The sequence below is a fragment of the Varanus komodoensis genome, unplaced genomic scaffold (assembly GCF_004798865.1).
Source record: "Varanus komodoensis strain SLA01 unplaced genomic scaffold, ASM479886v1 scaffold4, whole genome shotgun sequence".
Taxonomy (NCBI): Eukaryota; Metazoa; Chordata; class Lepidosauria; order Squamata; family Varanidae; genus Varanus; species Varanus komodoensis.
This window is the reverse complement of record NW_025335941.1, coordinates 36,458,256-36,475,159: the sequence shown is the minus strand read 5'-3', so window position 1 is coordinate 36,475,159 and position 16,904 is coordinate 36,458,256. Positions and strand designations below refer to the sequence as shown.

The 16,904-nt window shown below is 39.5% G+C and overlaps 1 protein-coding gene across 3 annotated transcripts in view; it reads left to right on the top strand.

The window, feature by feature from the left end:
- DCBLD2 (discoidin, CUB and LCCL domain containing 2) overlaps nucleotides 1-16,904 on the top strand; it is a 44,785-nt gene that overhangs the window by 12,516 nt on the left and 15,365 nt on the right. For all 3 annotated transcript variants that reach the window (XR_006415943.1, XM_044442725.1, XM_044442727.1), the window contains exons 2-7: nucleotides 4,476-4,703; nucleotides 10,354-10,491; nucleotides 11,828-11,879; nucleotides 13,104-13,176; nucleotides 13,594-13,727; nucleotides 16,070-16,110. Coding sequence is in view for 2 of the 3 variants with exons in the window: in XM_044442725.1 (XP_044298660.1) it covers nucleotides 4,476-4,703; nucleotides 10,354-10,491; nucleotides 11,828-11,879; nucleotides 13,104-13,176; nucleotides 13,594-13,727; nucleotides 16,070-16,110 (666 nt within the window). In the remaining variant the exon portion in view is untranslated. The remainder of the gene's footprint in view (nucleotides 1-4,475; nucleotides 4,704-10,353; nucleotides 10,492-11,827; nucleotides 11,880-13,103; nucleotides 13,177-13,593; nucleotides 13,728-16,069; nucleotides 16,111-16,904) is intronic.

The following is a 16,904-nucleotide window of genomic DNA, read 5'->3' as shown; positions in this document are numbered from 1 at the left end:
GAGAGAGAGAGAGAGAGAGAGAGAGAGAGAGAGAGAGAGAGAGAGAGAGAGAGAGGGGTATCCTCCCCTCTTGGTGCATAATAGTTGTAATCTGAATCGAGTCAGTACATGTTTACATTAATCTCAATTGAATCAGTACAGAACAAGCTATCTACATGTTAGGAAATTAGCATAATGTGTAGTTTTGCTCTTAGTGCAGTATGTTGGCCAGATAGGTGCTGTTTTTCTCCAGACTTTCTAGATTCATAGAATGGTAGGGTCAGAAGGGGCCAGAAATGCCATTGGGTCATATCCCCTGCTGATGCAGGGCGCCAGTTCACACCATCCCACTCAAATGACTGTCCTGTTTCTTCTTGAATGTCTCTACTGTGGGAAAGCCCATGACCTCTCATGGCAGCTGGTTCCATTTTCATATTGCTCTGCCAGTTAGGAAACTCCCTGATACCTAGCCTGAATCTGGTGTGCTGCAGTTTAAGTTTGTTGTTCTGCATCTTTCACTCAGAATGAGTGAGAAGAGACATTGTCCTTCCTTTTTGTGACAGCCTTTGAAGTTCTTGTAGATTGCTATCATATCTCCTCATAATCTTCTCTTTTTGAGGCTAAAAATGCCCAGCTCTCTTGGCTTCTCATCGTATGGCTTAGTTTCCAGACCCTGGATAATCTTTGTTGCCCTCCTCTGAAACCTTTCTATTTTTTCTGCATCTTTTTAAAATATGGGTGCCCAGAACTGAACCAGCATTCTAGGTGAAGTCTGACTAGTGCAGAATAAAGGGGAACTAGTACCTGTCTTGTTCTGGAAGTGATGTTTGTATTTATGCATCCCAAAATAGTATTTGCCCATTTTGTGGCTGTATCACATTGCTGGCTCATATTCAGTTTGTTGTCTACAACAACTCCAAGGTCTTTTTTAGTGCTGTTGAGCCAAGTATTCTCCATTTTGTATTGATGCATTTGGTTTTTTCCCCCTGGGTAGAGAACTTGGCATTTGTCCTTCTTGAATTTATTCTGTTGCTTTCCACCCAGTGCTCTAGCTTGTCTAGGTCACTCTGGACCTTCTTTTTGTTGGCAGGGACAAAGGTAAGACACCCCACCCAATAAATGTCCAAAATCTGACCCCATGGAAGGTTTTTTTTTAATGTTTCAGCATGTCATTGACAGCCTGTCATAGTTATAATTCTTATTTTAATTTGTGTAATACTGAAATGGTTCTTGTATTTCTGGAGATTTTCTTGTTAGCTAAACAAGAGGTTCCAATTGATTTTTTTTCTGCAATGAATATAAAGCATTTGTGTGGTGATTAAAAGGGCTGTCTATTTACTAAAACAAAATTGATAATCGCAGCCAATATTTACAGGTTGGCTTGGCTTCCAGCCTAGAGTTCTTTGGGTGGCATGCCAGGGCCTTCAGGGCAGAATATAGTTAATTATATTGAATGTCAGTGGGTGATGACTACCTCAGTAATCCAGAAGGATGTGCTCTTTCACTCTAAGCCAACCTGTTTGGAGCAGCCTTGCAACCACGCGCACACACTTCAGAATGCTCTGCAGCTGTTTCGTTTATGAACCAGAAGAAACTGAACATGAAGATGTTTATCCAGCCTCTTGGTCACGTTGCCAGATGAGAGGTTAGGGTGCAGGTTGCAACTTCTCTAGCACTTTCCATTAGAGCTCTGGAAACTTGCATACCTCTGGGATTGTGCATAAGAACCATCAAATGTGTTATTGAAGAATCACACTATAATATTTACATTGATAACTGCTGATTAAGCTCCTCCACTTTGATTGAAATAAAGCATATACCCAACAATGTTGCTATGAATTATAGTAATATAATTTACTAGCAGCCAGTGTAGCATAGCGGTTAAGACTGTCAGATTGGGACTAGGAGATCTGCTTCCATTCCCAACTTGGGCACGAATTCCACAGGGTGACTTTGGACCAGGCAGTTTGGGCCAATTTGCACAGATAAAATGGAATGGAGGCAAACTGTAAGCCACCTTGGGTTCCTTGCAAGGTAAAGAAAGGTGGGATATAAATGCAGTATTGTGATGATAATGATGAGAGGACTTTGTACTGTGTCCTTTGTTTGTTTCATTAGTAACACCAAAGTTTGAAGGGAAGTGTATACAAAAATGTTCTTGCTAAGATGTGAACCAAATACCTATGTGCAACCTGATTCTGCACTTATTTAGTTGGGAATTATGCCCCAAATTCAAGGAAGTTTACTGTCATGAAAGTGTAAGTATGCTTGCAGCCTAGGACCAACACTATGACTTGGTTCAGGCATAATGCTAAATATGAGTACACAACTTGCAGCCACTCCTGGTGTGTCTCACAAAAGCAGATGCACTCCACTCACATTTTTTCAGCTCAGCTGAGATGTCCACCAGCTTCTTTTCAGGCTGTGCCTCTCTCATGACAGATAAAAGTTATTCTTTCCAATCGGTCCCTTTTTCTGCTGAGCATTAAAAGCTACCTTTCTTAGGGCTTAGAAGGTGAAAGCACTTCTCTATGATTGGCTGTTGATTGGAGGTAACTTCTATGTTCAGGGGAGAGGGATGAGGCCCAGGGAAGATGCTGCTTAGTGATTAAGTCTGGTGTACTTTTGAAGGTAATCATGCAGAGTCTTGCCTTCTTGCTTCTGAATAAGATATGCCACTTATGCTTGCTTCTGAGTAGACCTGTAGAAGGTTTGTATTCGGGATGTTATTTGAATATGTTTCAGTCCTCCTTACATATGAGTGAAAAATGGTTCTCGCTCTGCTACAAGTGGTGGAGAAACTATGTATCTCACTTGTGGTGGTACATGTGTGCATATATGCAGCACCAGACCACTGGATGCAGCCCTTGAAGACAAAAAAGTTGTGCACTTGGTGCTAAACAATAACACTTAGCATAATAAGAACAAGTGTTTCCTTTCCTCTCTTTTCCTTCAGTATGGCTGCAAATAGAGCAGAAGCTTCTCCTTCAGTTTTAAATTAAATGAACCTTGTTGCTATGTGCAAAGCAGAACTAATTTTTAAGTTTCTGTGTTAGAGAAACCATTGCTAAAATGAGCCAAAGTTTAACAGGACAACTATATTGTAGTTACTTCAGTATAAAAGCAGATGTTTCTCATTGCTGTGTTACAGAAGGGGACAGCACATGAGACCAAGTCATTTTCACATAGCACTAAACATTGGATCTCAAATTTAGTGCGCACAGACATTTGTCTCTTGGTCAGGCAGCCTTCTTGATCTTAATTTTATTGCTTAAAAATGTTAAATGTTACTTCTTTAACTTGAAGACTGACATGCTGCAAAACAATATACTGCCCTGTAACATTATCTTTATTTAGGTTTATATTTTGTTTTTGTATTTGGAAGCTCATCTCTACCCTGTACTTAGTTTCTTGTTCAAGTTAGTTTCTTTTAGATTTAACTGGTTGCCATCTGGAACAAAAGAAGTTTTGTGATGGACCTTTCCCACCTTCCCATAGAAGCTGTTGCATGAACAAGCAAGCTCTCCATAGTAGCCATATTGTAAGAACATGCACAAAACTCTCAGAATTCCAGATGTGCTTACCAGCCCAAAGAGGTTGGAGATCCCTGCACTAAACTATAGTGTTAACACCTGAATGCTGTATGTCTCCAGGAAGGTACTCCCAGAGAGCTCACGTTTAAGTTACAGTGGTTGTAGTCATTGTCATATAATCCTTTTGTGTTTATTCTCTGGAAGTTACAAATATATGGCCTTATATTTTAGAAGCTTCATTTGTAATTACCTAATAGGTTCATCCCTAATTCATTGTATCTAACCCCTTTTACAATCATCTAAGCCACAAACAGTAACTTTAGGTCTTTCTGATGTTTGACTGTAACTCATCTTTGAATATACTTAAGGGATAGGTCATCCTTAAGAGAGACCTACATTTTGCCACTCTAGCTCTATGCTACTGGCCATTACCACACCTTGTGTCAATTAGTGATGATTAATTGCATTTTGAGAAAGAGTAGGGATATATATTCATCTTTAAAATTCTATTTTCACTTTCAGTGCAGTTTTATCCTTCACAGAGGAAATTAGTTGCTGCTTTTCCAGGAAACTATGTACGACACAGCACAATTCTATGAATGTTTATTCAAAAATATGGCCTACTTCATATGGTGGCACTTACGTCCAGGTAGTTGTACATAGGATTGCCTATGTACACATATTCACATATTCTTGAAATTCTAGAAGAAACAACTTGAATCTTACTTTGATTTTACTTTTATAGTGCTGCCTTTGCTTCTGCAGCACATTACCAATCAGTTCATGACATTTTCTTAGGTAATTATGGTACTCTTGTTAATAGGATGGCCAAAGAGTCCATGAGGTTGTGTTTGGGCCGTGGGTCACAGCCTGCCCTTGAGATGTGGGTTCAAATTATACTTCTGATTTAATAGGCGCATAACCATGAGAAAACAACGCTACAGATCAATCTTTGTTTTGTAGGTGATGGATGTGGACATACTGTTTTAGGTCCTGAAAGTGGAACTTTTGCATCAATTAACTACCCGCATCCCTATCCCAACATCACAGTGTGTGAATGGGAGATTCGAGTGAAGCCTGAGCAGAGAGTTCAGCTCAAATTTGGGGATTTTGATATTGATAATTCAGATGCGTGTCATTCTAGTTATGTGAGAGTTTATAATGGAATTGGACCCACAAGGACAGAGATCGGTAAGAAAGTTTTTCTTTCTCCTTTATTATAACGTCTTGGTGTTATGTAGTTCAGAAAGTACTCCATACGGTTGATTGCTTTTTGTTAAAATGTGCATGAATTATTTCCATGGGACTTTTCTCCCCATAGCCTCTGAAGAACTTAAATTGTTTTAAAGCATTTAATTTTATACATTAAATAGAGGCATAAAGTCAGTAGGAGGATACAGTTACATATGTTACTTTTCTGGAATTGCTGAACTGTTGAAAAGAAAATCATTGGGTTGGAGGTGCTGACATTTTAGAAATAAATAGCATATACAATATTTACTTTCTTATCAAACTTATGTTACTGCTTTAATAATGGAAGTCCATTATTTATATATTTATATAGCATTATAACACCAAACTGTATATTTATAAAAATGAACCCATTTTATGAACCCAACTATGGTAAGGCATAACAGTCTATTCTGAGGTTTCTTCTTACTACAGTTGCTTGTGTCATCAGAACTCAGACACAACAACCCATTGTTGTAGAAACCTCAGAACCACAGATCTGCTGGGCAATACTGGCAATTGCCACACTTGCCAAGAGACTAGCCACAGATCAAGGCTAACAGCTGCCCTTGTTTGGTTCTGTCAGAGGCATCCAGCTCCTCCTGTTCCAGATATCTTTGGGGCACAAGCTGGGATGATCAGCTTGGGCAGGACTGCCTCCTCCATTTGCTTCTAAGATGAAACCTCTCACATGTGAGTGAAAGGAAAGAAAATCAGCTGGGTGGCAGTGTCCCCAACTGGGAAAGCACCTCCCAGCTTATTACCCTCCTCAGTCCCATGCCTACCAGGGCACTTTTCTCTCAAATAGGAAAAAATAGCCCAGAGCATCTTTCTCCCTAGCAATAGCTGTGGGGACAAGCCCACCTCCCTATTCTCCTGCTTTGGAGAGAGCACACATCAGGCTCCCTAAGCCAGTGGTGCCCACCACCATAGTTTCGCCCCTTCTTTGTTTCTGCTCCACAGCAACATGCTCCAGCAAGATTGGGGAAGTTAATACTTCAGCTAGGCAGTGATGTTCCATTCTTAGCATGGTCCAGTCTAGCTCAGGCTCCCCCTTCCTTGTTCGTGCTTGAGTGGCTTTATCGGTAGAAGAAGCAGGGAATCAGGACCTGCAGGCAGGTAGGTTCATGCTAAGAAGGAAACATCCTCATCTAGCCCAGTCCTCCCTTTTCTGTTTATGCTCAAGAGGAAGTCTCTCAGGCAGGAGTGGGAAAATCAGTTGACTAGTGCTGCTCCTTTTCTGTAGCACCAGCCAGCTGATTGCTGCCCCCACCCCCCAATTCTTGAGAGTGGATCAAATCCTCCCTCCCTTCCAGAGGTCTCTTCTGGAGCACAGGAGGCAAGTGTACCTTGATCAGCTCCTCTGTCCTTTCTGCTGTGCTTCAGGACATGTTTGAGCAGCAGATACCATTTGAATTGTAGCTGTCAAAAAGAGGAGCTTTATTCCTCCCTGCAGTGCCCCCTGGCATGAAGAAAGGAGTTGGATCAGGACGAAGCAGCCACAATGAGTGAAACTGTCAGTCAGGCTCATTGTGGCTGCTTGGGACTCCAGGGCCATGCATTATGATCAGCTGTCATGAATTGTAAACCTTCTCAGAACCTAAAATACCAAGCCTGTATGTCTGCACAGAAGTAAGCAAAAGCATCATGTCCACGCCCAGATAAACAAAGCATGCCTTAGTGCCCCAGTTCAAATGATTGCAGGGTGGTTAATCATTGTGCACAAGTGTGTAGTGCACTGGCTGGGTTTGTGTGATTACTCTTGCTGGCATGGCTTCTTGTGTTGCTGGGACCCAGCAAGAATGGCTTGTTGGGTTGGTGACAAACTGCCCATGGGCTGGGAGTGGTTTTTTGCCCACCTCAACAAAATTCCCTGGCATGTGCAGGCAGTTAACAAGCCACAGTGGCTTGCTAACAGCCCCGTGATTGTTTGAATCAGTGTTTCTCCCTCTCCACACTTTTTATTTTTTCCCTGGTGGTTCTCTTATCTAGTTGTAGCCAGTCATCATCACCTATGAATGTAACAAACTCAAGCTTGCAAAAAATACAGGTTAGTATCCAGTGCTGCTTGGATGCTAGCAGGACCCACCACTAATACAAAGGATGTTAGTGGTTCCAGAAGCAGCCAAAAAGAGTCTAAGACTCTAGTTACTGGGACGGGTAATGTCAGCAAAGCTCACAGAAGGAAGTTCTACTGACCTATTTTGTTTTCAGAACAGACATTTTCCAGGGTTACTATAGGACGTGCTAGTTCCTGTCACACTAGCACCAAGTCCTATAGGCACAAAGGAACTAACAGATGCAATGAAAGTACTGGAAAGTGTCCATGCATTATGATGTTTTGAAATCCAAACATGAGTTTTACATGCACACTGTGTATGCTAGTATACATTTAAGATGTTCAGGGCATCATCTATTTTCATGAACCCTGGAGACTATTCCAGCAACACAGGCAACTCTCAAGCAGCTCAGAATGCTGCCTTTTAAGTAGGCCATATATGGAGGAAAGGTATTTCAAATACCTCTTTCATACTGGGAATGAGAGGGGAATGTGGGGGGGGGGGCATAGCAGAAACTGAAGTGTAGAATGTTTGGCTAAACAAAAGAAAATTGCTAGGAGCAAATGCACTGTTATCTGTATGAAGTCATGCAGGGACCTATTCAAGTGCTATAAAGTGGGCATCAACTGCCCTGCTTTTTTGGTATTGCAGAAAAACAAACTGAACTTGGATAATGGTAGCGTTATTACACACTTCACTAAGTGAATCATAAACAAAAATAAGGGCACAGTCTTGATGCAACTTTAGATAGAAAATGTTCTAAGCATGCACAGCTGGCTGGATTGCAGGTTTGAATTATTAGGACTTGAATTATTAGGACTTGGAACCCAACTCAGTCATATTCCCAACTCAGTAGATCTCTTGAAAGCAGTGGACTTAACATTTATTATGGCTAACAAGTCCTAATGATTTAATTAGAATTAAGTCTGGATCCAACCCTAGCTTTTTGGTTGTTGCTTATCCATATGATGAATACCTAACCATGATTATGTAACTTAATGCAATGCCAATTTGTACATATAATCAAAATGTTTGCAGGATTTTGGGAGGATTGGGGCAATATAAATGTTAGGTCATTGATGGATGGATATATCTATCTATCTATCTATCTATCTATCTATTTATTTATTTATAACTTTTATATGCCGTCACCACATGCCTCGGCATCTCGGGATGGCTTACAAATTTTTGAGAGATTTGGGATACAAATCTATATACATTTACCATAAGTAAGTCCTAGTGAATTTAATGGGGCTTGCTTTTGAGTAAACATGCATAGGATTGTGTTGTTTCTTTATCAGCTTTGATTTTTCATTAACAACTAGTATGAATGTTTTATGATTTTAGTTATATGATCTCAGGTTATATAAACTACACATGCCTTGTTCTGTGTTTATTGTCTGTGAATATCCATTTTGTTCATCATCTAATTATGTGAACTTCCAATCACAACTTGCATTTGTATGAACTTGCAATTGAAATTTTTGAACATTCTCTTGATGTTTGGTTATAAGAGAACAGAATTAAAAAAAACCCTATTATAGAACAGAGTGGATGTTCGGTATGATCCATATCAGGAAATGCCTTTACTGCATGTCCATAGCGCATTTGATGTTTTCAAGATGAAGTGGCATACTTTTTTTGAAACTATTTCAATAATAGGAAATAGGATGCTGATTTTGAGACTCTTGAGCCATATAGCTTAGTATCATCTGCACAGATACTAGCTGCTCTCCAGGGGTTTAGATATGACACTTTCACAGACCTAGATGTTTGCCCAGCTGGTGGGAATTGACCTTGTGCATGCAAATATATAATCTTTCGTGGAGTTTGGATGCTCCATTAGTTCTGTCATATACCTAGAAATTTTGAAGCAGGATGTTGTAGGTAGATATTTTGGGGAAAATATTTTTGAATGTACTGTAATAAGCATTATTTCTCTTCCAAAGTTTTTAAAATGATAAGACTAAGATGTTTGAATTAAATGGAACCAATATTTTGTGGTGGTTTTCTTAACTCTGACTAAAATAGGTTGAACAGACATTTAGTTTATATTGGCAACTTATTTATATGCTGCCAAAGTGGGGGCAGTGGAAGGAGCAGAGAAAGGGATAGGGAAGAGAAAGGAATAAAGATGAAAAATGTCACTGATAACACAGCTGTTATGTTCTGGCTTGCTGGGATTTTTAATTTAGGAGCTGCAATGCTATTCTTTTTTTCCCTTTTTTGTTATCAGTGGCCTTGAGCCTTCTTCAGATTTTTAAAATATAGTGTATTGAAGGTGGATGAACCACAACTTACCATAAAGACATCTGTATCATGAAGGCTCTTACCAAATTTGATGACTTTTTATTTGGATGTTTTATGAAAACATAGACTTGCTCTAAGCCATGCTCACTCATAAAAAAGAAAACAAAACTTAAGATTCTTAAATGGCAAAGACCTTCCAGTTCTGATTAGTCTATTCACTTCTACAGTTTTGGTTCACTGGCCCAAATATAGTATCTACTTTTGTTGTCTTTACCTGTAAGCTGTTCCCAGCTGATGCATCTGCATAGAAGATTGTGTAGTGCTTGTCTTGCTCTGCTGAGATGGAGCACTTTGAAAATACTAATGGTAATGTTAAAATCAGCAGCCATTGTTAGAAATAAGGGTTAGTTACTGCAGATACTGGGCTGATGGATGAACTGAAGCACAGATGGATACAACATAAATTGTAATTTTAAAAATTAGACAAGGGTCAGGACTAGAATAGAAGTGTGAGGCTAACCGTAGTGCTGACTCTGGAGTGTGGATATATAAAAGAAAACTTTACAGTGGGAACACTTCAACAGTCTATGCCATCATCATTCATTTGTGTAAGTCATATTCATAAACACATAATTTGCAATGTCTAGGGCCATTACCTTCTGTCTCCTCCACCTAATCTAAAAGACATTACTTACATTGGCGACTAGAAACCATTTTTGGAAGAAGAGCAATATTTTAATGCTTTTAAATAATCACTGTGTAAATGTTTGAAATAGAGATTGGATAGTAAATGCTAGCATTTGGTGGACCAAGGAAGGTTGCTATGGTTGCCTTTGATATTGCTGAAAAAGTATCACCCAGATTTTCCCCAAAAGTTGGACATCGGGAAAAAAGTGGCTTGGTAATTTTGTGCTCCACATTTTGAATATTTGTGGACCCTAACCCCTTTGATATTGAGAGCTGGTGTGGTGATTAAAATGTTGGACTGAAGATCTGGGAGATCCAGGTTCTAGTCCCCACTTGGCCATGAAGCCCATTGGGTGATGTGGGCCCGTCACTCATGCTCAGCATAACATACCTCACAGGGCTGTTGTATGGATAAAATGGAACAGTATGTAAAATGTGAACCACCTTGCCTTACACAAGGGAAAAAAGACAGGATATAAATGAAAAATAAATAATTCAGGAGATATATTTAATGGGATTTGTAAGAATAGGTTCATCCATTTGTTATCAAAAGAGTTCTAAATGTGCAAATAGGTGCTAACTATATACATAATTATGATTAATCTTTTCCTCAGGAAAATACTGTGGTTTAGGACTACAGATGGACAATTTAAATGAATCAAAGGGTAATGAAATTACAGTGCAATTCATGAGCGGCACACAGTTTTATGGACATGGATTTCTTGCATCCTATTCAACCACAGACAAACCAGGTATTCATCAGCATTCATATCTAGCAATTATGTAAGCACACCACACATTTATTTCTCTCTGCTAACTGTGCAGTCTTGCCACATGTGATACATCCTGTCAACTCCAATTTATGATACATTATTAATAATGAAGTAAGCAAAACTTGTTCCAAAAGAGAGTAGAATGTATAAAAATTAGCGTACACAATCTGAAGATAGATTATTGGAATAAAGAAATCAAAATGTGTTAACACATATTAGAGAGAGCTATTTTGTGGTAGTGATGCACATTCATGGATTGACGATCCTAGAATCCTTAGTTTGATTCTGGAAATGCTTGCATTATAGTTGAGGTGAAGAACAATTTTTTTCAGTTGAGAATTGCAGCCCCTTGGGATGGGACTTGTTGGAGGCCACATGGCGGTAGTGGACAGAACCAAAGCCAATAGTGAATGGGGCCTTTCCCCTTTTCTTTCTGTTTACTCTCTTTTCCCCCAGCCTCCCTCCCTCCTGCTCTCTTGGTCTCTTCCCCTCTCCATCAGCTGGTGAGAAAGGGACATACCCCTCTTTCTGACTTGCTAGAGGCCTTTTGCAATTATGCCCATAACCCCGTGCAGCCCCAGGGCTAAAAACTGGATACCCATGTCTGTCTTCTGTCCTGCCTTAGCAGATTCATGACTCCTTCCTTTCTCCTAAAGACTTTACCTCTAGTTTCTTGAATTAAGGCTAGAACTGTTTGCATTGTTTACTTGGGAGTGTGTTCTGTTGTATTCAGTAGTACTTATAGTCCAATACTATGCATCTTTATCTGGAGTAAGACTACGTTACCACTTCCCCTTCCTTTGAAAGCTTGTTTCTTAAGGAATTTTCTCATCATGATTGTTTTGAGTGCTGATCAGTTTAGAGATGAGTGTGTGCAATGCTTAAAATATTAATTGCTCTAGTGATGCCCTGATTTTATGTTACTTCCACCAAATGGAGCTGAACCTGACACTAATGTCATTATCCTTTCAGCACCAAGTAAAATGCTTTTATTCTCCTAGGTTTTTTAAATGTATTTTGATATCTTTAAGTCTTTTAGCTTGTTTTTACTGCTGTAGTATTTGTCTGCTTTACCTTGTTTTTGTAAACCATGCTTCTGCAGAAGGGCGCATATATGGATCTTTCAAACAAATAAAATTAAGTATAATTTATTTTGCTCATTTATTTCATATAAAGCACATTCACTCTGATTCTGCTTACTTTAAGTTGAAATATTATTGAACTGCAGTGAATGGTCAACTCAGTAGTTTAATGATATTGTCTTCAAATTTGTCATACTTTAAAAGTATTTTTCCTTTCTGTAATTTTTTCCTAGATTTAATAACATGTTTAGACACAGCAAGTCACTTTAGTGAACCAGAATTCAGGTAAAATTGGTCCTATTTTCTATGTTTTGACAGTCACTGTGGGCTGGTCACTTTTCTCTCCCTAGAAGATTAAAAAATTGCCTTATTTGTGTGAACTGGCTCTTGGCTGCAGTCCTGTGGCCAACAGTTACTTGGGAATAAGCCACATTGATCACAGAGAGATATTTCTGAGTATGTATCTATAAGATTCATAATAATTTTTCTCTAGTGCTAGTGACAGCTTCAGAAACAGCTCTTTGGAAATATATCTGTTTATTACATTTATATCTCTCCACATAAAATTAGTGTTCAAAGTGACTACTAATAAAATACAAATAAATAATGGTTATACTTAATATCTTAACACTTACTACATTGAAAACAAAGCTAAATGTATTAAGGTTAAGGTCAAGCTTTGTTACTACAATAATCATACTTTAAATAAACAGCAAAATGAAGGTCCATGTTTATAGTCAAAACTCTGCAAGTCAATCTTTCCACTTAGTAAATTGTGAAGTGGTAAAAATAATTCTTAGGGTACAATCCTCTGTCAATCTAACACTGACAGAGTAAGCCCAGTTGACTTCAGTAGGATTTACTTCTGAGTGAACATGTGTAAGCTTGCATTCTTATGATTCTAAAATCCATTCAGGTCAGGCTTGCCCTTCATAATTTTTATAACTATAATGTGTCACATAGGATATAATGATATATATTTGCAATGTTTTGCAATTCATCATTTAAGACAGTGATTGTAACTGTAACTGTGATTGCACTAAGTCTCATAATAATCAATGTAAGGTAAAACTGGTTCACACATCGTGCTGCTCTGTGGTTTATTTAACCTAAGGCTTGCAGGTACGCTGAGTCCACTCTCATGCTATATGTAAGTATTTAAGGATGCATGCACACGTGCATTTGTCTAGATTTGAGTATTCAGAGCAGTACGAGAGATTTATTAAATAAATGGTACTTGGTTTTTATAGAACCATCTGCCTAAATGCGATACTCCATGACACTCTTAGGTGCATATTTATTCCTTCCTATGAAATTTTCTCTTGGGTATGTAGCAGTTCTGATTTGACTGTTATCATACTCTGGCATGCTGATAAGTGGTAGTAGTACATTTGGGTAGTTCCAAGAGCAGCCAAGCTCATCATGCACATATGGTACATCTATTTAAAATAATGTTTGTGTAATCTGATGGAATGTTGTCTTTTTACCTTATATCTCTGTTTCTTGCAGTAAATATTGTCCAGCTGGATGTGTGCTTCCTTTTGTTGAAATTTCTGGGACTGTTCCTCATGGCTATAGAGATGTAAGTAAACTTCAGAGTAGTTACTTGAATATTTAATTGGGTTAGTCAGATTATGGCATTCATATACTTTGCTGTAGGGATGCAGTGATGTATATACTTTTGCACTAGCAAATTCTTTATCTGCATTTCAGTTATGCTGAGTGTTAACTGCATTGAACTAGCTCAGCCTTTCCCAACCAGGTACTTTCAAAGTGTATTGGTCTACAGCTAGCCATCCTCTCCAGCCAGAAGACAACAAGCTGGGGAAGACTGAGCTAGAAGGAAAGCTGTGTATCTATTTTGTAAGTGGAATGTCGTAAAAGAAAACTAAATAGCACCTGTCTTGAGTAGATGGTTAGTAGTGACTTTTTACCATGCTGAAAACTATTGTAGTACTATGACTTGATGCATAATTTCAGATCTTTCTTCTCTTCCAAGTCATCTTCACTTTGCATGGCTGGTGTGCATGCAGGAGTGGTGTCCAATGTTTTGGGAGGTCAGATCAATGTTGTAATCAGCAAAGGCATTCCTTTTTATGAAAGTTCTCTGGCTAACAATGTTACATCAAAAGTGTAAGTTTATGTTTTCTACTTCTCACTATTACTAGAATTTAATTGGAAAAAATCATTAAGCAAGTCCAGTAAAGGATCTTATTAAGGTTCTCATGCTGCATGCTCTATTTTAGTAGGTAAAAGTTCTGCAGAAGTTACTAGTCTAAAAATATAACAAGAATTCACTGAAAGTTGATACATCTCTTAAAGACAATTATCAATGGCATCAGAATGTTCTTTTTTAAATACGAAGCTCATCTTCATATTCAAAATGGCCTCCATTTTTGAGGCCTTGTGGAGAACAGGTGATGTTCTAGAGGACTGGAGGGTGGTGTCAGTGGTCCTAATCTTTCAAAAGGGTAGTAGAGGGGACATAGGGAATTACAGTCTGGTTAACCTTATGCCCATTCTGCAGAAGATGATCAAAAGACTCATAATAGGAAACACTCTGGAAACCCTAGATAGGGAAGGGAGGTTGATGGCCGTGCAACACAGCTTCTGCAAAAACAGGTCAGCCAGGTGAAGCTTGTGGAATTCTACAAGATTTCAAGGTGGCTAGATGGAGGGGACATGGTCAATGTGGTCAATGTGGTCAATGTGGATTTCAGCAAGGCTGTTGACAAAGTGTGACATGATTGAGGAGTTATTGAGGAGTTTTGGGATAGACCAATGGACAGTCTGATGGATTTAGGGCATGGTTGACGGACCGAAAGCAGAGGGTAACTATTGGTGGGGATCATCCGGATGATGGTTGGTGATGAATGGGACCCCCCAGGGCTCTGTCCTGGGACCGATCCTGTTCATTCTTTTCATCAGTGACCTGGAAGAAGCGGTGACAAGTCTGCTGATCAAATTTGCAGATAATACTAAAATGGGGGCAGTGGCTACATCTGAGGAGCAGGTACTCCGGATCCAAAAGGATCTGGACGGACAGCATGTTGTTCAATGTGGATTAGTGCAGGGTTTTGCACTTGGGGCACAGGAATGAGTGTCCTAAGTATAGGTTAGGGGACAAGTGGCTGGAGAGCAGCGCTTGTGAAAAGGATCTCTTGGTGCTGGTTGACTGCAGGCTAAACACGAGTCAGCAGTGTGATGCGGTGGTCAAGAGGGCGAACGCCACCCTTGGATGCATAGCCAGAAGTGTGGCTTCTAGATTGAGAGATGTATACTGCCATTCTGTACAACTCTGGTGCACCTGCAGGGGGAGTGTTCATTTCTGGGCTCCTCATTGTAAGAGGGTTATGGCAAGGTTGGAATAGGTGCAGCAAAGGGCCACAAGGATGGTGGCTGGTTTGCAGGGTAAGCCATATGAGGAGAGACTGAGGGAGCTGGGTCTTTTCAGCCTTGAGAGGAGGAGACTCAGAGGGGATCTGTTAGTGACATATATATACGTGAGGGGGTGTCATGGCGAGGTGGGTCATGGCCTTTTGCCCCCTGCAGATGAGGGCAGGATAGGTGCCAATGGAGAAAAGCTCAGGGAACCAAGATTCAAGGTGGATGCCAGGAAATACTTCCTGATAGTTAGGACCCCTAGGGTATAGAATAGGCTTCCACAGGAGGTGGTTGAAGCCCCATTGGTGAGGGTGTTTAAGGATAAGCTGGATATGCACACAGGCATGTCATGAGCGGAGCTGGTTGGAGCTGGGGTTCAGACTAGATGGCCAGGGAGACCCCTTCTGACTCATTCTGTTTCTATGTTTCTGTCTTCTTACTTGGCAACTCCAGGTAAGTAGTTGCCAAGTAATACAACCTGTCCGTAGTTAACGTTTATTCTAGACATTGCTTTTCTTTACCTCATACTATTGGAAAACATTTAAAAGGACTTCTATATTCTAAGAGAATAATAGATATAAAATGGGAAAAAAACTCTTAAGAATGACAAAACAGCATATACCAGAAATGCTTTGAGTTTGTTTAAAACTTTTTATCCACTATCTTCACTGCATTTAAATAAGGTACACTGTATTGTAGCTCAGTACCTCAGTTTCCTTGTACTTAAAGGATGAAGATATGCAATGCATGTGAGAATAATGCTTTTCAATAGGAAGTTGCAGGTTTGAATTGGGAATAAAGTTAACCAATGTTGAGTGCCAACATTTTCTAAATTAGCAGTCCAGGAGACTCTGCTTTTCCTTATTTTACTTTGAAACATGAAGTCATCTTTATGTCTGGATATTATTCTTGAGACATTAATGTATTGTGTTGTACTGTGCTAAAGAGTGCTGGCTTCATTGCTATAATGCAGAAAACAATGTCTTTGAGTGATGTTCTAACAGGACACACAGATACAAATTAAGGAAAGACTTTACATTTTATTGGTACTAAAGATACAGTTTTGTGCCATCTATTTGTTTTTTATACAGAGGACCACTGTCTTCCGGGCTCTTCACTTTCAAAACTAGTGGTAAGCCTACATTCTCTGTATCGCCATTAGTATTTACATAAGATCTGAACTCTGTCAGCATCTTTATTTCTACTGCATCTTTCTTCCTTTTCTCCTGGATGACTCATTGCCATCTCAAGCTTATGGCTAGAATTCTTTTTACTTAAACCAACTCCTCTCTGACTTTAATTATTGTAGGATTAGGTACTTATCCTCTACTAGGACCAGGCATGTATGAAACACCTCAGCTTTTTCATGCTTGGCATGGCATATGCAACCTACCCTTGAGGTTATCATGTTATGCAAACCTGGCAAGAGCAGATTATATGATTCATAGCCTTTTCTTTGTTCTCCTGTAGAGATGATAGACCTATCAGAATGGTCTGCCTCAAAAGCTTTATAGATCTAGTAAATTTCCAGTCAGTCCTAGGAAGTTCTAGCGTTGTCAGTGATCTAGGGCCAGTTCTGACAATGATCCTGGTCATAAAATGGAATTGGGCTGAGTAGGGCCTTAGACACTATCACTCCTGAGTGGCCTCTCTATCCTGCTTCCCAAAAAATTCCCTGGTTATACAGAGGAACTCTGATGCATGAATTAGGAAGGACAAAGACTGGCATGCCAATAGTGTAAAACTGCACTCATCTCTGATAAAACACTTTATAGAGAGCATTTTCACTCCTATTTGGTGGTGGTACAAACAGCAAAGAAGGGTTTCTTCTCTGATTATATTGGGTCTACATATTCACATCCAACAGAGCCATTTATGGTAGCAAGAGACTTGTCTAACCCAGTGCTCCTAACCTATCTTCATTGC